Source organism: Coptis chinensis, chromosome 3, assembly GCF_015680905.1.
Source record: "Coptis chinensis isolate HL-2020 chromosome 3, ASM1568090v1, whole genome shotgun sequence".
Lineage (NCBI taxonomy): Eukaryota > Viridiplantae > Streptophyta > Magnoliopsida > Ranunculales > Ranunculaceae > Coptis > Coptis chinensis.
Window position 1 is genome coordinate 5,093,831 of NC_141458.1, and position 24,823 is coordinate 5,118,653.

The 24,823-nt window shown below is 41.3% G+C and overlaps 3 protein-coding genes across 3 annotated transcripts; all 3 read left to right on the forward strand.

Moving 5' to 3' along the window:
- Positions 1–4,362: 4,362 nt before the first annotated feature.
- On the forward strand, positions 4,363–8,289 carry LOC147507471 (trans-ocimene synthase, chloroplastic-like). Its single transcript, XM_086600174.1, is given in 9 exon segments — positions 4,363–4,515; positions 4,589–4,741; positions 5,437–5,698; positions 6,225–6,603; positions 6,725–6,943; positions 7,060–7,198; positions 7,305–7,413; positions 7,416–7,552; positions 7,850–8,289. Coding segments are annotated over 9 exon segments (1,854 nt in total). The 5' UTR covers positions 4,363–4,365; the 3' UTR covers positions 8,156–8,289.
- Positions 8,290–9,431: 1,142 nt separating this feature from the next.
- LOC147507472 (uncharacterized) lies at positions 9,432–10,337 on the forward strand. The gene has a single exon (XM_086596283.1). It carries the CDS (start codon positions 9,432–9,434, stop codon positions 10,335–10,337), a length of 906 nt encoding a protein of 301 aa, XP_086452409.1.
- A 312-nt stretch (positions 10,338–10,649) lies between these two features.
- Positions 10,650–11,165, forward strand: LOC147507473 (uncharacterized). Its single transcript, XM_086596284.1, has one exon. It carries the CDS (start codon positions 10,650–10,652, stop codon positions 11,163–11,165), a length of 516 nt encoding a protein of 171 aa, XP_086452410.1.
- The last annotated feature ends 13,658 nt before the right edge of the window (positions 11,166–24,823 follow it).

A 24,823-nucleotide genomic window follows, 5' to 3' on the forward strand; every position in this document is an offset into this window, starting at 1 on the left:
TGCAGATAATCTTACGTCAAAAGAGAAGTGGTATTATTTTTTGTGAAGAAATTGTGATAAGGAATTGCAAGAGGCTTCTGATGAATCTAAATGCTATTGGTCAATTTTTTATTTTTTTTGTGAAGACGGTTTCATTCGCAATTTACTTGAGAGATGTTTAGAATTGTGTTTGTTTAAGTTAATACTTTTATTAAGATGACTTTAGAAAAAATTTATGAAAGGGGATGATACAACTCTCTTTTGTTTCTAATTAAGTGAATTGACTCATTTTTATTTATTAAAATTTTGTTGTGTATTACATATTATTAAATAATTGATGTTCTAGTTGTTTTATTTTAGGTTTATTTGTTGAATGGTAATTGGATGGTAGGGGGGACAGGTGAAAATTGTACAAATGGTGCAAAATTAACGACAATATTAGTAATGAAAATAGTCTCATATCTATTGCCTCTAGCGACGATTCAAATATTTTAGAGCTTTGACGACGATAAAAACGTTGTTCAAACACTCAAAATTTAAATATTTTTAGACCTTTGACGATGATAACAATGTCGCTAAAAACACTAAAAATTCAAATATTTTAGACCTTTGACGATGATAAAACGCGTTACCAATTTTTCAATTTTTTGGACTTGTAGCGATGATCAAAAGGTCGCCAATAATACTAAATTTTTCAAAAAAATTGGGCATTTACTGACGATAGAAACGTTGCTAAGTAAGGCCTCATTATCGATGATTTGGTAAACATCGCAATAGCGCAGTTTTTTAGCAACGTTGATGCTTTGGTAAACGTCGATGATTTGGTACCAATTTATCGATGATTTGGTAAACGTCGATGATTTGGCACCTTTTGCGACGTTATTGCATTGAGAACGCGGAAATAAATTAGCAACGAAATTTGGACAATAGCGGCAGTTACCATCGTCACCGAAGGTGCCACATTTAGCGACGTTAAAAAAACGCAGCTCTATATAATTGCCAACTATATCATTGGCTATCACGTGGACACACTCCAAAAATTGTCGCTAAATATCATGGGTGATGTTTTCTCAATATTCAGCGACGTTTATTTTTGTCGCTAAAGACCCTGTTTCTTGTAGTTATATTACAGTCTTATAAGTGAATCGTCCGACTTCACCCCTAACTGTGAGCATTCTAGCCTTCTAGGTAAATAGATACAATCAATAAATCACCCGCACATGACTCTTCATATGCTTGATTGTTCTAATTCTATTACCTATGGAACTTATGGTTTCATCATATGATATTAGTTCAGCCATATGCATAATAATAAGATTCGTGTATTTAATTAAACGTCATCATGTATAATCAATAAATGTTCATTGGCTTTGTAAAGGCCAAATATCCAAACAGAAACAACTATAGCGGTTACACTGCCAAGTTTAAGAGTCATAAGAGAGTCGCGACATCATCGCGCTAACTTCGGCAAGTGACTCATGTGGTTTGTTTCCAAGTTCAAAGAGATTTCCAAAGATAGGGAGAGGGAAAGGACCTAGTGGAAAGTTGCAAGGAAAGACTCTCCTCCTTGTCCTAGTGAAAACAATAACAATAAGGCATGCCCATGTAGAGAAAACACACAAAATAGCAATTGAGAAATCCATATTGCTTACAGCAGTAATGTCCATGTACTGAACAAGCTAAGGAAATTTAAATGAGGTGTCACCTCAGAGGTGAAGTGCGAACAAGAAGCTATAGATCAGAGATAGGTGGGCTGTGGGCAAGAGAGAAAACTAACATAGTGAGCTGAGCTTCTATTTTTTTTTATTTTCTTATTTTTTTTCCACTTAGTGAGCTTGAAATTTTATTAATAAGAACGATCAAAGTTACATGATAGGTGAAAAAGAAAGTAAGATGAGAAAAACAACATAAAAGGGAAAACCCAATATAGAGGGGACTGCATCATTGTAAAGGATATGACTTTCCTACTAGATAGATCCTCCAGCCATACCATTACCAATCATGTGCACTACCTCTTGTTCACAAACTGAAAATGTGCACTATATAGTGAGCTGAGCTAGGTATGGTATATATGTGGATGTGAGTGCTAACTGCTGACCCAAAAGAAATTGAAGAGCAAGAGATCCCGACCCCCACACACGTTAGTTAGTTGGGTTTAATCAGGGATGGAGACGTAACTCTAGGTTTAGGGGTCCAAGGTGGGGGAAGTAGTCAGGGCCGGCTCAAGGCTAGATGTGGCCTTAGGCGACGATCCAAAGTGAGGCCTTTTTTCTAAACTAATTGATTAGCTTCCAAATACAAAAGTATTAGAGACCAATTTGTGAGAATGTGAGTTTAAGATGATCAATGGTTTGGAGTGAAACATGGAAGGGGCTGTGAGAGAGAGACGTTTAGAAAGAGATGATTGATATAGAAATTGATAAATTTGTCTTTAATTAACTTGAGAAGAAGTGGAAATGCGCCATCGAATATGGAGATTTTGCTTTAAATGTGGGATTTACCATTTTCATTTAATCTTTCCAATTAAGAGATTTAACTAGATGAGGACACTCCCACAAAAAAATGAGACTAGTTCGCATTTGTAACCATTAGATTTGTCATATAGTTTTGAGATGCAAATAATGTAGTGGACTATTGGATATTATTTCTTTTAAACCAATTCAATTCCCGAAATTTAGTGTGGTGGGGAGAATTGGAGAAAACAAATTGACCACATTATCCTTTTGTGTTTTGTTTTGCATTAAAAAAATAGTAATATCAAATATGTGCAAGGACAAACAAGGAAATTTGAGGCCTTCCAAATTTGAGGCCTTAAGGGGCCGCCTAAGTCGCCTAATGGATGAGCCAGCACTGGCAGTAGTACATTAGCCCATAAAAATTTGGAAGGACGAATTCAAAGTCTAGTCCTTATAGTTTCAGGTTTTTTTCTACTGATTGTAGTATAACGTATGGATGTTTTCCAAATGTTGGGTGGGTCCTCCATCCTTGCTACACGGCCTGCATGTACATGCTCCTGCAATATATGTTATTCAATCCGGCCTGTCTAAGAATTATCTCCTGGAGGTCTTTGCTCCTGATATATTACATTTCTCGCCAGGTCCTTACAGTTTAAGTACAATTAATTGAAAGAGCCTAATTTTCTAAAAAAATTCGCCCTAAGTCCACTTCAATTTTAATTTTGTCATAAGTCCAAAATCGGGATAACGCCATTATATGTAAATTTAAATTTACATATGAAAATTTGAATTGACACATGTAAATTGAAATTTGCATATAAAAATTTGAATTGACACAGCTTGAATTTGAATTGAAATTTACATATGCAAATTTGAAATTTACATATGTAAATAAAGCTGTGTAAATTCAAATTTTCATATGTAAATTGATGACGTCAGTCCGATTTGTCCTTGAGCCAAAATCATTAATGAAAATGTGTCATTAAGCCCAAATTATAAGTAAAAAATGATAATGTATGATGACGTCAATTTGGTTTTGAACTTATAGCGAAATTAAAAATCAAAGTGGACTTATGGCAAAATTATTATTGGGTTTTGTCCTTGGGCTATAATTACTGTTTTAACTATCTGGGATATGTGGGTATAGATTTGATGATAATCAAGTACAAGCCATTTGAGCCACACAAAAGTCAATACAAAAGTCCGTCCGTCTGTTTGTTTTTTTTTTTTTTTTTGATTGAGTAAAACATAGTACACATAGATAAAGTACTGAATGGTTTTTTATTTGGAGGAAAACATGGTGAGCCTTGGGTCAAAATCATAAACACAAATGATTACCTATATTTGGTTAGTTATGTGAATTATCGATAGGTTTACGTGGACAGTTCCATGCACATCCCTAACTCTAAAAGTCCTAACCAAAAAAAAATAAAAGCCAGTGGGACGAGTGTAATTTTTAAATATTATAGAAGGCATACATGCTAAACACATGTACGGCTAATTTAGACAACAACTAGATTTTGAACCCGGGCATATTTAGGTCAAAAAAGCACGCTACTCTGCACACTGCGTTAATTTATTTATAAATAATTTTGCATTAGGAAATCCAAAATGCAAAATGCAAAATGACAAAGAAAGAAGGGTACAAAAGACAATCGTTGTTCTGCACTTTTGCTTGACTTGAGAAGACCCGACATTAAAGATGCACTAAAATTTGAATATAAAAGCTATGGGTTATAAAAAGTCTTCCCCGAGGATCATTTTCCTATTTTCGCTGGTGTAAAAACATGTTTTATTTGCCTTTGCTTTTTTATAACCATGTTTTTCATATTTTGTGTTCACTTGCAGCAGTTATACTTCAAATTTATAAACATGTTTTCTTTGCCTTTGCTTTTTTAATGTTTTCTTACCTGGACCGTGCTATATAAGTATGCATTTGGGTTACCCAGCTCTGTACCAGCACTCTTTCCTCTCACTGCTAGCGATGAATCTGATTAATTTGCAGTTCTCAACATCAGCCACGAGACTCAATGATCACCAATGCACTGCAAAACGAGCTTATGCGTTTGGGAATCTGCAGGTTAGTATGTTCCCTCTGCAGTTCTCATCATGTACAGAAGTTTTTTCTTGTTTTTTATTTTTCTCTTGTGCAGAAGTCACAAACCAAATGCAACTCAAGAGGAGCAAATGTGAAAGGACATCGTTCAATAATGTCCCCTGATTTGCAAAAGGAACGACGATCTGCTGATTACCACCCGACTATATGGGATCCTCAACTTGTTGAATCTCTAAAAAGTTCCTACTGTGTAAGACTAAGACTATTCATCTGCTGATTCTAGCGTTGTATATGAATTGTGATAACGACAAGTTAAATATTTTGAATTTGACAGTGTTCGTATAATCATATTTGAATGTATATAAGAGGATATGGCCAAAGAAACATATCAAGCAAGGCACCCAATACCTAAGAATTAGGGACACCAACCACTTTCTATCCATTAACCACCATCTCCACCATCATGGCATCATCCACCACCCAACGAACTAGCATATATTGGCAGCGTATCCCAAATGGTATCATAAGGATCGATCTCTAACAAACCTGGTAAAGTGACTAATTTATCATAGGTAAATTAGTATCATTTCAGAGGCCAACTGTTTTTCGGCAAGACCGGTGAGCTAAATCTTGCCAATGACTCTTTTTATGGTTTGTAAGTGGTAACAAAGTTTAATTATGTGTTTTCCGGTTAATAATATAGTCCATAATTGTTCTGCTTTCACAACATAACACGGTTTTGATAAGGTTAGAAACATCCAAATGAGCTGATTTTTCAAGTGGATGTTCTCCGACGGAGAGAAACTCTCCACAGAAGTTCATCTTTAATTTCTTGTGAGGGTCCACATTTAGGTAGGATGTCTATTAGAGGTGGCTAGCTAACGTGCCAATTAATGTGAATTCTTGTCAACAAACTTAAGTTTTTCAATGGTTTATCCCCTGCAGTATGAAAGCTTTAACAGCAACTTGGAGGAATTGAAGAAAGAATGCAGAAGGTTCCTCAAAGAAGTCAAAGAACCGATTGCTCGATTAGAACTTATAAGCTCCATGCAACGGCTAGGAGTGGCATACCACTTTGAGGAGGATATCAAAGAGGCACTTGATATCACTTATTATTCTGAAAAATATTACAGCTGCGACGATCTTCACACAACTGCATTGCAATTTTATATTTTACGACAACATCAATATTATCCAGTTCCTTCAGGTATCATTTTACTTTTCCAATTGAAACTAGCACATTGTCATGATGTTTCATATACAGAAACCTTGCCTTTATAGGTCGGACGGTCGGTGAGCAAATATGCACAACTCGTTAATTATATTTATCATGATAGTAAAGGGGTAACAACATGTTTACTCCTCTCCCTGTTCCTGCCATAGTACACTGCCGTTACATTTTCCATCTCAACAAATAAACCATTTCAACTAATAACCAAATATGGTACTTCAGGATTTTCCCACTTGACGTTAGCCGTTAGGTCCTATGTAGTTCAACACTTCAACAACAACAATAAATAATTTGTACAAGCTAGCGTGAAATCGCTAATAGTACTTGTTAGCAGAAAAAGCGCCCAATATATATAATTTAATTACTAAAGGACGTATTGAACATGAATACAATACGAAAATGGACCAAGTAATAATAATGTTGTTTCTAATTTACAGTCATTTCATTATATTATTCTCACTTTTTCTTCATTATATCTTACCTTTGTTATTTTGCTATAAAGCGGAATTGTGCTTTGAGAAATTCAAGAATGAAGATGGTAGATTCAAGGAGTACTTGAGCCGGGATACAAAAGGGATTTTGAGCTTTTATGAAGCTTCGCACCAATTTTTACATGGGGAGGATTTGTTTGATGAAACCAAGAAATTTACCTATAGGTGTCTGGAGTCTTTGAAAGGTCACACGAATATCGACCAAGCAATGCTAGTCCAGCATTCACTGGAGACACCTTTACACTGGAGAATGCTAAGGCTTGAATCTCGGAATTATATCGATGTTTATGAAAGATATGATAATAAGAATTTGGTTCTTCTTGAATTGGCAAAATTGGATTTCAACTTGGTGCAGTCCGTACACCAAACAGATTTAATTGAGCTATCAAGGTGTTGTTTCTTGACTAAATAAATTTCAATCCAGTCTAGCGCGATGAACATAAATAAGTTATTGAGATCTGAATATGAACTTGTTTGAAGCCATGACAAGAAAATGCTCATGAATCTGTAGGTGGTGGAAAGAGTTGGGCTTCAAAGAAGAACTAGCATTTTCAAGGGATAGATTAGTGGAAAATTTCATCTGGGCAATGGGGATTATCTATGAGCCCCAGTTCTCAAAATGCAGGATAGGCCTCACGAAATTCATTTGCATATTGACAGCCATCGACGACATCTATGATGTATATGGGTCACCAGATGAGCTTGAACTCTTTACTGAGGCAGTGAGTCGGTAAGATTGATCTGAGTAGATTTAGAACATCATGGGTATCATAGTTTCTTTAAAATGTACCTTATTGGTCAGTAAGATTATTAATAATCGATACTTTCACACTTTCCTTTCCTTAGATGGGATGTCAAGGCCGCAGAGAATCTCCCGAAGTACATGAAGATATGTTACTTGGCTATGTTTAATTTTGCCAATATGATCACCCATGATATCCAACGAGATCAGGGGATATGTGTCTTACCCTACATAGTGAAAGAGGTAATAAAAACAAGTTTAATATATGTATCTTATATCTCCTACATTTTTTCAGGTTGATTTCAGCTCATTAGTGTACTGAACTATTTTAACATGCATATTACCACAGTGGATTAGCCTTTGTAAGTCATACCTAGTTGAAGCTAGGTGGTTCTATAATGGGTATACACCAACACTGGAGGAGTACTTGGGAAATGCATGGACGTCTGTGGGAGGTCCAGGGCCATGGTCCATGCATATATTCTTCTTGGTGAAACGATAACTACTGAGTCACTTGATTGCTTACAAAATGGGCCAGAGCTAGTTTACTGGGCATCAGTCATAACCAGAATCAACGACGATTTGGGAACATCAACTGTAAGTTACTTATCTACTGTATCTCTATTGCATGCATCATGTTATTTTCACCTGGTGTACGTTTTGGGTCACAGCATTAAGTGGTTTCTTTACAAAAACATTAAGTGGTTTGTAAAAATACAAAACCATACCGAATGAGGGGTGTGTGTGTTTGATTACACATGGGATCTTATTCAGCGAAATGGAGATTCTAGTATGCAAGTTAAGGGAAACTATTATAGATTAACTCTTTATGAGCAAATATTTGTAGAGCTAGTTAGCAAATCTTTTTGTGACTAAACAATCTTACTATTGAAGGCTGAAATGAAAAGAGGAGATATACCGAAGTCAATCCAATGCTTCAAGAATGAGAAGGGTGTAACAGAAGAAGAAGCTACAGAGCACATCAAAAGCTTTAGGAGCAACTGCTGGAAAAAACTCAATCAAGAGTGTATGAAAACTTCCCTTCCCAAATCCGTAGTAAACTTGGCTGTAAACATGGCAAGGACTAGTCATTGCATCTTTGAACATGGAGACGGCATTGGTACTTCACATGGAGTGACTAAAGATCGAGCAGTTTCACTGTTTATAGAACCAATTGAAATCAAATTCAGCTCATTGTGATTACAAAGGGCCTTAGTTAACGGAAATAATTACCTAATTAGTATGCTCTTTCTTTTTGCTATTGGTATGTTTTCAAAAAAAATCGGCAAAGACACAACAGAGGGTTCCAAACTTCACAACACAAGCTGGAATGTTTAAGTAAACTTCTTAGAAGTTGATTCGCAAGTCAGAGCGCGCTCTCTTCGCGCACTCTCTCGAGCGGGCCCGTGCCTCGAGTCCTGTTTGCTATACTTGCACCGCTTGTATTTGTACAGATTCATCTTTGTTATTTTAGTTTCTATTTTAGGAACTTGTAATCTCTATATAAACCATTGTAATCTCTATAGAAATTAATCAAGTAAATATTCTCTCAAATCAATCTCTCTCTCTCTAATTTATCATGGTATCAGCCTAATTTCGATCCAAACTCTAACCCTAACCGCTCTAAGCTTCCGCCTCCTCTCCATTCTCAATAGTCGACGCCTCAAACACCAATAATGACTCTCCTCCAGGTTCTGATCCTTTCTTTGTACACCACTCAGATAGCGCCACGGCTATTATCGTATCTCCTCTGTTATCCGGTGACAATTATCCGATGTAGCGACCCAATTTATGATGGTCGGCGGTCCGGCAGATGATGGATCCAGAAAGAGGACATATAGTGGGGTGAGAAGCATTCTATTAGGGCCGCGGACAGAGGAGTCAAAAGTATGAAGGCTGAGAACTGAGGACTGATAGTGGAGAGTCGCGACTTGAGGGGATAGCTGACCTGGAGTTGTACCATCGGGACACGTGCCCAGTAGGAGCACGGGCAAAACCTAGGGTTGTACGGGAACCCTCCATGCGGCAATCAATGGACCGAGAGATGGAGGGACAGGTGGAGGGCCTAAGAAAGAGATGAGGGATTATAAATAGAACAGGAGAGGAGGAGCAAGAGATAGGTCACAACATTTGGCCCCGTCTGTGGGGAACAAGAGTGAAAAATAGTGAGATGGCAACAAAAAGAAGAGTGGGTCAACCGAAAAAGACGACGGTCGCCGAGATGGATGTGGAATCAGTAAGGAGTGAAGGGGAGGAGCAAGGTAGGGAAGAGACAGTAATGTCAGAGGCGGAGGAAACAAGGTTGTTGCATGAGGAGATAGCGAGGTTGAGAGAAGAAAATTAGGGGTTAAGGAGAGAGAAAGAGACAATAGAGGAGTCGGAAAGGGAGGTGTCGAGAGCAGAGAGAGAGGAGGAAGGGGGAACATATGCGGAAGAACAGACGGTGGTGGGGCTCACCAAGGAGCAAGTTAGAGAAATGATCGCCAGCGATCTGAAAGCTAGTCTGGAACAGGCCAAGGGCATGGGAGGTGCGGCAAGTCAGGTGGTGGCAGGGTTGAACCGCAACCCACTGGCGGACGCAATCTGGAAGTCAGAGGTGCCGAAGAGGTTCAACCAGCCAAGGTTTAAGAGGTACGATGGGACTGGAGACCCCGCTGACCACATTCATCACTTTCGGCAGCAGATGATGTTGTGGCAGGAGCCGCGGTATGACGGGCTAAGATGTATGATGTTCCCGGCAAGCTTAAAAGGGGGAGCATCTGACTGGTATTACAGATTACCTTCTAAGAGTATTAATAGCTTTCAGGAGTTGGAGCAGGCGTTCATTGACCATTTTATACACCAGAAGAAACGTGTTGTGGACATTGCGGCCTTGTTCAATGTAAGGCAGAGGTCCGCTAAATCGGTAAGGGACTTCTTGTGTAGATTCAAAGCGGAGACCTTGAAAGTGGAGAATCTGGACGAAAGGATGGCGGTGATAGATTTTGAGAGAGGATTGCGCCCGAGAACGAGGGTACATGAGTCGGTAGCCAAGAATGAAATTGCAACATTACAGGATCTGTACCCGAGGGTGGAGAAGTACATCAGATACGAAGACACCATGCAGAAGGAGGTGAGAAGGCCAGGGAAGGCGGTGTTATCGCTGGAAAAAGGCGAGGGGCGTCGGCGATATGAGTCCTCAGACAAAGGGGGCAGCGGATACCGAGGACATTCGTCGCGGCCCGAGAGGAGCAGAGAAGAGGCTAGGAGGGAGAGTCGAGACAAAAAGCCCTATCGCGAGGTAGAGCAAGTGCCACTGAACAAGTCGTTGAGCGAGATACTACCGCTGATTCAGAATTTGCAGGGGTATGAGGGTCCGCGAACCAAACCAGTGGAGGTATAAGGCAGACCTTATTGTGCCTATCATCAAATACACAACCATGAGACGGACGGCTGCTATGCGTTAAGATGAATGATTCAAAGGATGATAGGAAAGGGGTTGTTGAAAGAGTTTATAACAGAAGAAGAGAAGGTAGAGCAAGCACCGACCCAGGGGAGGATATTGGGGACGATCAACGTGATCTTCAGTAGAGAGATATTGAGCCACAATGCACGCCGAGATAGAATATGGCGGGCGGCGAGCATACAGCAGGTCCATGAATCAGCAGGACATTCGCAGGCGATCTCCTAGTCCGCGAATGGAAGGGGAAGTATAATGTTCACCGACGCGGATCTTCAGGCCATCGATTCCCCGCATGAGGACGTGCTGGTGATCACAGTGGCGATGGAAAATTACATGGTAAAGAGGGTGTTAGTAGACTGCGGCAGTGCAGTAGATTTACTGTTTAGAGGGACAATGGAGGAAATGAAGATAGAAAGGAAGCAGTTGAGACCCTCGCTGACGAATTTGTATGGGTTCAATGGAAGCATGATGGAACCTTTAGGGGAGCTTCTACTCCCAGTGACCACGGGACCTGTTATAGTGTTCTCGAGATTCAAGGTGGTGGATGCCGACTCACAATACAACGCCATCCTGGGAAGGAGGTGGATTCACGAGATGAAAGCAGTTCCCTCTACCTACTACCAAGTGATTCGATTCCCTACCCCTACTGGGGTATATAAGGTCCGCGGGGATCAAGTGACAGCTAAAAACAGTCACCAGAGTACAGTGAAGAGATTGATCCACGGATCAGAGGAAGAGACTTCGCGTTCCAAGAAGAGGCAGGCATAGCAATTCTGATTAATCACCGTCGGGGGGGTTGGTGAGTCAACGGAGGACCGAAGACCTTGGATGAGATAGAGGTAGTGAATTTGGGGGAAGGCGACGAGGAGAAGTTCACATCAGTGGGGTCCAGTTTGTCTGAGGAATGGAAGGTTAAGTTAGTACAGTTTTTGTCTGCCAATTGAGGAGATGTGTTTGCGTGGACGATTGAGGAGGTCACCGGATCAGACCCAGAATTCACATGTCATAGGTTACATATGAGGGAAGATGCTAAGCCAGTAAGACAAAAGATGCGAGAAATTAGACCGAAGTTCGCCGAAGGAATTCGCGAGGAGGTCGCGAGGTTGAAGGGGGCAGGTATAATATGACAGGTGTCGTTTACCGACTGGTTGTCAAATGTGGTCGCGGTGCCTCAGAAGAATGGCAAGGTACGTATGTGCGTCGACTTCACTGACATGAATTCAGAATGTCCCAAGGACAGCTACCCATGCGCCGAGTAGGAGATTTGGTTTAAAGTGTTTTCCTTCATGGACGCATCAATGGGATATAACCAGGTCGCCATGTATGGGCCAGATCAGGAGAAGATAACCTTCGTGGTGGAAGGCGGTACATATTGCTATACGAGAATGCCGTTTGGATTGAAGAACGCCGGGGCCACATTTCAGCGGCTAGGGGAGAAAATGTTTGAAAACAAGATCCGAAAGGGGATTGAGATTTACATAGATGACATGGTGGAGAAGAGCATGTCGGAGGAAGAACATTTAGAGGGTTTGAAAGAGACGTTCTATATACTGCGGTCGTATAATTTAAAGCTTAACCCAGAGAAGTGTACGTTCGGCGTTACTATGAGGAAGTTTCTGGGGTACATAGTTACTTACCGGGGAATATAAGCCAATCCCGAGCAGATAAGAGCCCTAGTGGAGATGTCATCGCCTCAGGACGTCAAAGAGGTGCAGAGACTTGCAGGAAGGGTCGCAGCTTTGAATAGGTTTATCTCAAAGTCATCGGACAAGTATAGGCCGTTGTATCGGTTGCTGAGAAACACAATAGATTTCGAATGGACCGTGGAATGCGAGGAGGCATTCCAGGAGTTTAAGAGTTATCTAGGTAAGGCCCCCCCTCATTGCCGCTTGGCGAACGAGGGGAGAAAAACTATACTTGTATTTAGGGGTCACGGAGTATGCAATTAGCTTAGTACTAGTCAGAATTGTGGGTAAGTTAGAAAAGCCGGTGTACATCCAAAGTAAAACATTGCTGGATGCCGAGACCCGATATAGCAGAGTCGAAAAATATGCCTTGGCATTGGTGTTCTCTGCCTTGAAGTTGAAACCATACTTTGAAGCACACTCTGTAGTGGTGGTGACAAATCTGCCTTTAAAGCAAGCATTGAAAGCAGAAAAGTCTGGGAGAATGCTGAAATGGGTAGTAATGTTGAGTTCTTACGAGATACAATATCATATCAGCGGAGAAGGCGTAGGCAGTGGCAAAATTCTTAGTAGAGTTTCTAGCGGAAGATCCCACCTGGGGAGAATAGATGATCATGGAGCCGGAGAAGATCATTGAACAGGACTGGTTGGACCCCTGGGATCGAAGAAATGGGTGGAGAGTGTTCGCCCGCCGGTCATTGACCACGCATTAATTGGGTGGGGGAGAGTGGTGCTAGCTAGTCGCGGGAGAACAACAGAATGGAGTTAACCATGAAGTTAGGGTTCGCGGCATCCAATAATGAAGCAGAGTATGAGGCGGTAATAGCGGGCATGAGAATGGCAGAGGATGTGGGGGTAAAAGAGCTGACAGTGTATTCGGACTCGAATTTGGTAGTGTGCCAGGCAAATGGGGGGTTTTCCGCGCGATGCCCGCGGATAGTAAAATATTTGAAAGTGCTGCAAAAGAGGGCCGCCATGTTTGCAAAGATCAAATTCATACATTTGGGTCGCGGCGAGAACAGACATGTCAATGCCCTAGCATACGTGGCTGCCGCAATTCCTGAGTCTGAAGAGAGAGTGATAAAGATAAAGCGACTGGAGAAACCTAGTATGGAGGAAGTGGAAGAGGAAGGGGCAGAGATATGTCAGGCTAAGGAGGAAGAGGGGGGTTGGATTAAGCCCATCAAGAGTTTTTTGTCTGGGGACGTGGTGAAAGATAAAAAGGAGAAAAAGAGATTGGAGCAGACTTCTGGAGGAGGTATCTCGATAAAAGGGGAGAGTGATCGAAAAGAATTTTAACGGCCTTTGTTGAAGTGTCTCGGGCGAAGTTAGCCCTAGAGGTGCCGGGCGGAGTTACATGGGGAGATCGTGGAAGTCACTCAACGGGCGTAACAACGACGCATTTGATTGATAACGCAGGGCTACTTTTGGCACACATGAAGAGGGATGCCGTGAACTACGCTAAGCGATGTGAAAAGTGTCAGAGATTTGCTCAGATGATCTTTGCGCCAGCGGAACCACTACATAGTGTGTCTAGTCCGTGGCCTTTCGCAATGTGGGCAATGGATATAGTGGGTCCGCTGCCCATGGCTAGCGGCAAAAGGAGATTCATGTTGGCGGCCACATACTATTTCACCAAGTGGATCGAGGCAGTGGCCCTGCAACAGGTCAAGGAAGCTCAAGTGATCAAGTTCTTGTGGGAGAATATCATCTGTAGGTTGGGTTGCCATATATTATCATAGCGGACAATGGAACCCAGTTCACCGGATCCAAAGTGCAGGCGTTCTTACAAGCATATAAGGTGAAGCAGGGGTTCTCAGCTCCATACAATCCAGAAGGCAACGGGCAAGTAGAGTCTTCTAACAAGACCATTATGAACAATCTCAAAAGGAAGCTAGAGGATAAGAAAGGCGTGTGGGTAGATGAACTGAGTCATGTTCTCTGGGCATATAGGACAACGCCTCGAACATCAACCGGGGAAACTCCTTTCTCTTTAGCTTATGGAGTCAAGGCCGTGATACCCTCGGAAATGGTGGCAGCCACAACGCGGACAAGAGCGGTGGAAACAGGACTGAATGAGAGCATAATGGCAGGGGATATGACTTTAGCAGAAGAGAGAAGAGACGCGGCGCGGATCAGACTAGAGGAATATTATCACGGCCTTCAGAGATGGTATAACAAGAGAGTCAAGCCGCGACAGTTCAGAGTAGGGGATGCCGTGCTGTGATGAGTGACACACAGTACCAAGAGAGAGAACGACGGAAAATTGGGACCGAACTGGGAGGGGCCCTATACAGTGGTCGACGTAGGAGGAGCTGGTACTTACAAGCTGCGAACAGCGGAGGGAAAAGTGCTAGAAAAGCCATGGAATGTGAGAATGTTAAAAAAATTCTATGTTTGAATGTAATGAAAGTCCATAAACGACATACTAGAGCTGTTTGTAAATATATAATACAATGGCACTTTTGGGGAGTAAATTTCGCCCTTACGCATAAATTTAACAGTCAGGCTAAACACGGTTTGAGGGAAAGAGATGCCCAAGGACGAGAGGTCCACCTCAATTAGAGCCACGGATCCGGGAGAGCCATCCGCGGAAGAAAGGCATACGCTACAACTGGGGGCAAAAGAGAGAAGCCCAACGGTTGGCGAAGCCACTCCAAAAGAGAGGCTGCAGTGGGGATGAGCCCTTCGCGGACAAACTGCTCAAATCGTGTCCACGACAGGTTGAGCTGCCCCAACAGACCTCGTAGTCTGTGAGTGCCTGCGATGTAAAATGAGATATTCACAAGTGATAGGCTTGGGTCACACATGGGGGCAAGAAGAGAGAAGGCCCCAATGTAGATACTGATAAATGGAGAGACATGCAGTAGAGATGGAAAGGGATGAATAGCAGCATTTCAGGCAAAACAATAACTAAAGCCAAGGGACCATACATATAATGTAGGGGAGTAAAACAGTTTCAAACCAAACAAACGCACAAGTAAAAAAATAACAATGTCACACTTAGTCGGGTAAGTTAGTTACAAGATAGCTAGTAAAATGACAGATATCCAACATGGGGGCTAATCTAAGTTCGGCAACAAGTCTTCAGTGAGGGATGCATGGTCGAGAGCACTCGAGGCTTGTCCCGGGGAGGTGGCCTCACAAACAGGGTCTTCGGGCAGCGGATCGAGAGTGGCAACATCAACTGAATTAGAAACAGTCTGTTCCACGGCAACTGGGACCGTGACAAGCGGATCTTCTGACATGGGAGATGGAGGTTTTTCTGGGAGGAGTCGGCCTTCTTTGATTAAATGTGCATGCTCGTCAGCGAGCTTCTTGGCCACACGCTTGTCGGCTTGAGCTTTGAAGCTTATCCGCAGCTGCTCCATGTCTTGAGTGTGTTGCAGAATGAGAGCGGCAGTATTCTCGATATGTTGGAGGACAAGGGCTTCCCACTGCTTGCTCAAGCGGTCATTCACTCCATCCATAAAGTCCTGGTGTGAACCTTCGGTAGTCCTTAATTCATCTTCAGCTCGAAGTTTGGCCATGTTCGCGGCCGCCGATCGGCTTGAAAGGCGTGCAGCGGGTGGCCTCGATCCATTGGGACCGCCGACCTCCTTCTCTAAAGATTCCACAGTACTCAGGGAAGAGAAAAGGCCGCGGATCATGTAGGACATGTCCAAGCTCACCTAGCAATGAAGAAGCAGTCAGAACAGGGACATACCTTCTCCCAGCCGGCATAAAGGGAGGTGTGATGCTGTTCAAAGGTCCCAGTATCTGCATAAGCCAGGTCGCGGGGGAGATGGGAACCATAGAACATGGATGAGGCCACAACAGGATTTTCCAGAGCAGAGACCTCCACATTGACAGAACGGCCGCGCACCTTGAAGGTGGGGCGGAAAATTTCCGGAGCCGCGGACCCTGGGAGAGATCGAGTGGTTTCCTTGCCAAGGCGCTGCATCTGGGAAGAGGGGTGAGGCGCCGTGGAAGGTCTTGCAGGAGGAGAGGATCGCGCGCTTGTGGGGGCTCTTGGATGAGAGATTCGTGGACATGGGGCGGGGTGAGGTCGGGACAACTTGAGAGAGGTGAGGACTTCGCCATTTCCATCATCGTCGAGTCACTATCGAATAACTTAATCTTGGGAGACATCCATGGGGAAGGCGGAGAGCGGGGTGAGGAGGGAATTGGAGGAATATATTGATCTTCCCAATCAGCAAGGGAGCGGAAGGAAGAAGGGGTATATCGGCAGGACTGAAAAGGAAGGTGGTAGTGGATTTTCTGACTATCTCCGCTAGAGCACGAGCCTTGGCCTGAGACTTGGTTGTTTTACGAGTAAAGCCGCGATTGCGAGGTTTACTCTTGGGAGGATAGGACACGGATGGTGGAGGAGGTGAAAGCCGAGGCTTTCGTTCTTTGGGGGGCGGTGGATGATAGAATGGAGCAAAGTATTTACCCAAAGTATGCAGAGCAGGGTCTGTCAATAAGGGGGTTCCGTGGGAGGGATCTATGCCGAGAACTTCAGCTTGAGAAGAGCCCAGGTTGCGAATTTGTTCAAAGACCGCGGACTTCACACCGGTGTAAAAGCGAAATTTCGAGTCGGTCCTCCAACCTGTGTAATAGAGAAATAAAGATAAGGAGTAAATCGAACTCACCGCAAGGCAGGAAGGTGAGATGATTGAGAGTCACTTCAGATGGAATATCCACGGACAAGAAATTATCGGAGACGTACAGGGGATAGTGGTGCCAAGTTTTGTCCGAGGTGGTGAGTTTGAGGACGAAGGACTGTTTACCCGGACAGACATAGTATAACACCCCGCTAATTTTCTTTATTTTTCCCTATTATTAGGATTTAAAAAGTAATAATAATATTAAAAAAAAAAGAAAAGGATAAAGATAAAATAAGATAAGATAAAAATGTGGGAGAGTAAAAAGGGTTTTGTTACAACCGAACTCTCCATCTTTGTTAGTTTTTTGGGGGTTTTTGAAATGGAAGAGAAAAACAGATAGACGGGATCTAAAAGAGAGAGAGATTACGATTGTGAGAGAGATAAAAGCCGAAAGAAGAAGACAACCTTCATATACGCGCAACGGTGTGACTTTCGGTTTTATTGGTTTTCGCTTTTCCGATAAATTCGCAAGTGAGTAGTCTAAACCTATTCTTTAAAATTTTATTTGATTGATAATCATATGATTCTATTAGTTATTTACTTATTTTATATATTGGAACCTTGTAATGAAAATATTGATGTGGTCAAACAGAGTTAATTGGCATTCTTGCGAACTCAAGCCTTACTTTGGTTATGCATAAATAGTCATGGGTATATGTTCTCTATGGTCAAAGGTGGCTGGCATATATATAAATATTTGGAAGTAGGTTTGCGTGGTGCCTTCCTTTTTGTTTTTGAGTGTCACAGCCACAGTGTTAAAATTGAACCATCATATTGTATAGAATGGAAACTTTGGAGAGAGCGGAAATTAAGCTATGGGATGCACATTTTTTATATGAATACAACCCAATCTGGGATTATCAAGGCATTTTTTTTTATCTCACCATTGATTATGTACAGCCCTTCTGAGGTGGTGTGTTCTACTGAGCTATTTATTTAAAACTTATATGTAATTTGCTTAGAAGGCCGCATATCTAGATTTAGCTGACCGTATTTGTATTGTATGGCAGCTTCAAACATTTTTCGGCCCCTAGATTTAATTGATAGAGGGTGTATAGTGGTAGGGCCACTACCTTGTTTTGTTACACGTATAAACTTAAGGTATTTAGTGAAGGTTTCCCAATATACTGCATGGGATGTATTAGCTAAGCAAACTTCAGTTTTCTTTGTTGTTTAACAACAATTTCTTAGCTATCTGGGTTTCCCTTTCCTTTATGTTTTGTCTTTCCTTGGGAGAACTTGAGGTGGAGGTCCATTTATATTTTGGAAATGGGAACTGTACTCGTGAGAAACATAAACATAAAGGCGGTACATACCTCACCTACCTGAGAAATCTACTTGTCTAATATATAAGAAGTACATGCTGAATTTGCTTAAGAAATGTTTGACTATAGTTACTGTGCACCTCTTTATGTTATTAGATGTGCGTCTACTGGGAATTACCATGTTTGATTTCTACACACAGCTACAGAGTGCAGTACATTCATATACAATTGAATGAGATGTGGTCAAAAGTAGAAATGTTTGACTGAGATACATGAATATATTTGTCTCTGTCCCATGATTAAATACCAGTGTTGTCGCTGGTCTGATTTCGAACTAAATTTTGATTTAGTTATAGTTTGAACTAGAATTTTAGGAAAACATAAAAATATAAGGTCTGGAAGTCTGCTTTCCAACCCAATCGACCTCGTTGCATTCCGAGGTTTGTGGATATGGTTACGGTGTTCGGAAGTTAGCACGTCAGAATTTTCTGACTGCAGAAATCCGGATCTGTGCCTGTTTTCGAACCACGTTTTCACATAGTTAGGTTCAGATTCAAACTCTCGCCAAAACATGAAAAAATAAGTTTTATGTGTCTGCTTTCCAACCCAATTGGCCTCGTCACATTCCAAGGTCTGTGGTGATAGATATAAGGTCTGGAAGTTTGGTTGACAGAAAACAGTGCGTCAGAAATCAGTTTCTGCGCACTGTGTTCAAGTCCAGTTTTAAAATAGTTAGGGTGAGAGTTAGAATTTTTATAAAACATAAAAAAGTAAGAGTTGGAAGTCTGCTTTCTATTCCAATTGGCCTCATCACATTCCGAGACCCGTGGAATTAATTATGGTGTTTGGAAGTTTGACTGGCAGAAAACAGTGCGTCAGAAATCAGTTTCTGCGCACTGTGTTCGAGCTTAGCTATCGAACATTTAGAATGAGATTGGGTATTTTTGTAAAACATAAGAAAGTAAGTTCTATGTGTTATCTTTTCAACGCAAAAAGCCTCGATGCATTTGGACACCTGTGGAAAACGTTGTGTCATTCAGAAAATAGTCCGTCAGAAATCTAGTTTGCTGAAAATTTGGATTTTTACCGTTTTCAACTTAAGTTTTCTTCTAGATAGGCTGAGGTTGGGACTTCGAGTTCTACATGAAAAAGTATGTCTACATACCCTAGTTTCTAAATAATTAAGTTACATGTCCTTTGGATGAATGTAGGAAAAACTATAGCATTGACTATGTGGCTGGTAAGAACTACGAAGGCTTGATTCCAATCTTAAAAGATTTGGATATGTAGGCAGCTTTGAGCAAAAGTACAGCCACTACACTATATCTATAATATATATATTAGTTTGTGTGATAACTATGTGATTGTGTTAGAAATTACTGTTGTTTTGAGACTACATAAATATATATGTGTGAGATAGAAGTTGTATATGAATATAGACTTTAGTATGTGGATATGTTTTGGACATTAGTGTGTGTGGACTTGAATTTGGGCTAATGAACTATTTGTTTACGATATTGTATATATGAGTGTGGTTATGTAAATTGTATTTGTTTGATTATAAGTCTATTTACATTTAATGATATTTAAGTGCTTGATTTGCCTTGACGCGCGAAAATGACTCTCTGCATGTGTGGTCTATTTTGACATGAGTAATGCTAGTATAATTATAAGTGATAATAATGTTTTAATGTGTCGCCCACATCTTTAGAACTCTCCACGCCTCAGGATTTGGTAATGAAAAGAAATGTTTATGACTTGTGATGTCATGTGATAGATGGGTATTCATTGAATGTGCCATGAATGACCCGGGTATTCATTGAATGTGCCATGAATGACCCAATCGTTTGGACTGCCCTAGAGAGGAACTAAGGTATTCGCCTTGCGGGTTGGTCGTATTCCTTGAATGTACGGGAATGTAGGTTTGGGTATTCCTTGAATGTGGCGGGAATGACTCAGGGTATTCATTGAATGTGCCATGAATGACCCGTTAGTGTTATGATGGGTATTCCTTGAATGTGGCGGGAATGACCCAAGGTATTCATTGAATGTGCCATGAATGACCTGATATTTTGTTATGCCCAAAGGAGGCTTTGTGATTATGTGTATGGAAAGCCCATAGATGGCTGTGACTCACAAGTTACGAGTTTACAAGATGAAAGTATGTTTCCTGGAGGCGATATCCCGCTTGGGACATATGTCTTGTAGTGGTACTCGGTGTTAGTGAGGCGTACGGATATGTGTGATTTGGCAAATGTGTGTAGTGCAAATCGTGGAGTAGGAACTAAAGGTTGGGCTGTGTCTTTGAATAAAGGAGTCAACAAGATAATTAATAAGCAAAGTAAAAATATTGATTTTACGTGTAATGGAGTTATTGTATGTGATGTATATGATTTCTTATGAGAAATATATATATAGTTTGTATAAGTTGATACTCACAAGGGACGAATGTACTCCTTGGTTGTGACTTTTCCTCGTTCTCATAAGTAGACGAGTGATAATAAAGTAAAAGTATATGAATTGTGTGATGTTATGGATATGAAGTGTGACGGTGAATAATACTAGTAAATGATTGTGAGTTCTATGTGACTGTAAATTGACTATAACTTGATATGTTATTATGAAACTATTAATGACTTGTGATAGTCCGAGATCTATGATTATGCACTTGAGAAACTTTATGACGTAATGATGTCATATGAATGACTACCCTTGATATAGGTATTATGATAAGTGGTATTCCCGAATATCTTGGAGACTAACCAGGTCATATCAATTAGACTTAAATGTCTTAAATGAGGTTTGGTTATGAATGGAATTTTGACTGGCTGAGATAAATCATTTTATTGTGATGTCTAACTCTGTTTTGCAGGAGGGTAGGATCTATTAATCTTTTCTACAGGGACGTAAATATCCTACCCTAAGACGACGTGTTGGCTTAAAGGTAAGGTATACCAAACTCATTTTTAATTAGGTTATCATATGTGCAGTTAATAAATGGAATGTAAGTGGTATTGTATTGTGAGTTATTTTGGAAAGTGGGAATGACGAGTACTGTTATATGAGATTCTTGGAATTTGTATGTTGGGGGTGAAATCTTACTTGGGAAGAAACTACACGCCGTTTTTGGAAAATGGAACTATATTGTCTTCCAAGTTGAAATTGTTTGTAATGTTATATTTATTCATTTGAAAGATTATTATATATATTTTGTTGTTAGTCTACTCATACCAGCAAATTCAATTTGCTGACCCATGTTTGCTTTGTTTTGCAACGTGGGTGTGTTCTTGGGAACATAGATGGTGGAGTGCAGTGGATGAAGACACGTGACTTGGATTTGCTCTTGGAGTCTTCTGGTTTAAGTTTTTCGAAAGTGTACGGTTTTGAATTGGAAACAAGTGTAATAGAGTTGGTTAATAAAAATATATATATATATATATATATATATATATATATATATATATATATATATATATATATATATATATATATATATATATATATATGAAGCGTTGTTCTTTCAGTTTTAATTTGATCTCAGATTTTAATATCGTTGTTGATAATATGTTGGTGGATTTTATTTCACCCCGGGTTTTCAAATGATTGAATATCAGTTTTAATTTTTCTGGAAATTTGGGGTGTGACACATAGAAAGAGTGATATCCAACGCTCACGTCTTTGGTGCTTTTGCGTATATAGTAATGAGAAATTATGTCGCGGAGGACTATTCGGGGCTCCTGGTGGAGGTTGTAATGGTTCGCGGCATATATGATACGCCAAAAATTGCCTATACCCTGGTAGGGGGGAATGTTGAAGTGGTTACATACTTCGACATCTAGTAGAGACAGCGGTAGCCGCAAGCCAGAGACAATTTGACCAACCGTGGCCACAAGACATCCAGGTCTGGGGGGAACCAAATAGGGGAAGTAAGTCACGTCAGGCACGTGCTCAAGGAGGATGTCGTCTGGTATACCATAGCCAACCCTAATCGCTTCTAGGTTAGGTCGACGGGAGGCGGTGGAAGTTTGAAAGGCCGCCCAGTGGTGGAGGGGGCCGCGGTGGGATCGGACGGAAGAGAGGACGCCTCCGCATATGACCGCGCGCGAGGAAGTTGGACCCTCTGATTGGGAATCCGACATGGGGAGAGAGCTAATAAGGAAGATGAACAGTTCACGAAAAGAAATGCAAAAGAGAATAGGAAAGATTACCAACCTGATGCGTCAACCCAACAGCAAGAGCAAGCAAGGTATATAGAAAGGAAGGGTGAGAAGAAACCTAGAAAGGGGAAAGGGTTGAATGCAAAGAGGAGAGAGAGTAGTGTAGGAAGAAAGTAGGAAGTGGAAAAATGGCATCTGGTGAGGAGGAAGAAGAAGAGTGAGGAATAAATGAGAAGGAGAGAGGGAGCGAGTGGAAGTTGAAGTGTGAATGGGGTAAAAGGGTAAAAAAAGGGGAGCGGAAACCAAGGAGCCGTCAGTTGAACCAGAGGATGAGTGACACGTGGAGGAGCGGGAAACGAGGCGATCCAAACCAAGCACGCGTGGGACACGTGTGCCAATGATAAGGAAGCGTGAAATAGAAGGCAAGAGAAAAGGCGGGCAAAATGAGTTCTCGAGCCTATGAACATTTAGGAGGTTCGCGGACTCGAGAGGGGGCATTGTAGCGACCCAATTTATGATGGCCGGTGGTCCGGCGGATGATGGATCCAGAAAGAGGACATACAGTGGGGTGAGAAGCATTCTATTAGAGCCGCGGACAGAGGAGTCAAGTATGAAGGCTGAGAACCGAGGACTGAAAGTGGAGAGCCGTGACTTGAGGGGATAGCTGACCTGGAGTTATACCATCGGGACACGTGCCCAGCAGGAGCACGGGGAAAACCCTAGGGTCGTACGGGAACCCTCCACACAGCAATCAATGGATCGAGAGATGGAGGGACAGGTGGAGGGCCTAAGAGAGAGATGAGGGATTATAAATAGAACAAGAGAGGAGGAGCGAGAGATAGGTCACAACATCCGACTTGGTTACGTTCTATCTCTAGAGCCCTTCGAGCAAAGAATAAGTTTGGTTTTGTCGATGTAGGCTCTGTCACACCTCCCAGTACTCCCAAAGAAAAATCCAAGTGGTCGCGATGTAGTGACCTCGTTGCTTCATAGATTCTCAATTATGTTACTCCAGATATCCGTGGAAGCATCCTCTATGCCAACTCTGCATTCGAAATCTGGAAAGATCTAGGTGATCATTTTTCACAAACTAATGCACCCAAGTCAACTGAAGGATTCCGTCACTCTTCTCAAACAAGACAATCGTCCGATATCTGTTTACTTCACTTTGCTTAAATCTTTATGAGATGAATTAAGTTTTTTGTCTACTATGCCTGCTTGTACTTATGGTCATGCATCTATTTTTGCCAAAGAGGTTTAAGACGATCGTTCTATGAAATTCATGCAAGACCTAGATGCTCGTTTTCAATCCTTTCGCAGTCAAATTCTCTTAATGGATGCTTTTCCTCGTATGTCCAAGATTTATTCTTTAATCCGACAAGAAGAGAAGTAACAAGAGATTCATGCACTCTCTCTTCCTTCTGCTCTAGACGCTGCTGCCTTGAGTACGAACTTTCAAAATACCAACTGGACTTCTTCTTGGAAATCAGGCTCGTTTAAACCTCCTGAAAGACAACACCGGTCGCAATGCCTCAAGAATGCCTCAAATGCGCCCTCGATCTGAGGCAACCGTGAGCTCTCCAGCTCATCCATTCTGCAATCACTATAACCGCATTGGACATCATATTGGTACATGTTACAAACTACACGGTTATCCCCCCAAACCTGCTCAAGCCAATTTGGTTGCTACGGACTCCAATTCTCCTATTTTCTCCACAAAACAAATACAACCAACTTCTTAGTTTGCTTGATTAAAGTAGCACCACTTCACAAGCAAACCTGACATGTATTTCTCTCTCGTGTTTTTCTAAATCCATATGGATCATTGACTCTGGTGCTACCAATCATGTATGTTCATCATTACATCTGTTTTCTTGTTATCATCCTTGTTTAACACATTCTACTCTTAAACTTCTGGATGGAACATACCATTTAATTACTCATGTTGGTAGTGTTATTCTCTCTCCTCTATTGCGTCTTGACAACGTTTTGTTTGTTCTTGCTTTCCATTAGTGAACTAATCAAGTCTCACCCTATCTTTGTCACGTTCACTAATGATTCTTGCCTTTTTCAGGACCAGTTATCGAAGAAGACGATTGGATTGGGACGGCTTAATGGGGGACTCTACAATCTCCAACTAGCTTCAGTTTTCTCATCCCACAACTCCACCACTAATAATTTATGGCATTATCACTTAGGACATCTCTCTTCCATGCCTTTGCAGATTTTAGTTAAGCAGTTTCATTTCATTTCTAGTTCCAATAATGTTACTTGCACTGTATGTCCGCAAGCTAAGCAAACACGTTTATCTTTTTCTCATAGTTCAATAAAAACTATTAGACATTTTCAAATGATTCATTGTGACATTTGGGGTCCTTTTCATTTACCTTCCTATTTCAATGCTCGTTTTTTCTTAACTATTGTCGATGATTTTAGTCGTGCTACATGGAACCAACGCTGGGAGCAAAAAATCACTCGAACATTTGATATGAATACTCGTGCTGCTGAACTAGAAAATAACGGTTATATTGAAAAGACACAGTGACTTACCAAACATAAAGCAAAAACAAAATGAAGAACAGGTTGCAGCGAAACTACATTCATTTAATGGTGTTTGCAAGGTGAATGAAGGGTCAATTATGTCGTTTGCACGGAATCTTATTTGTTTTT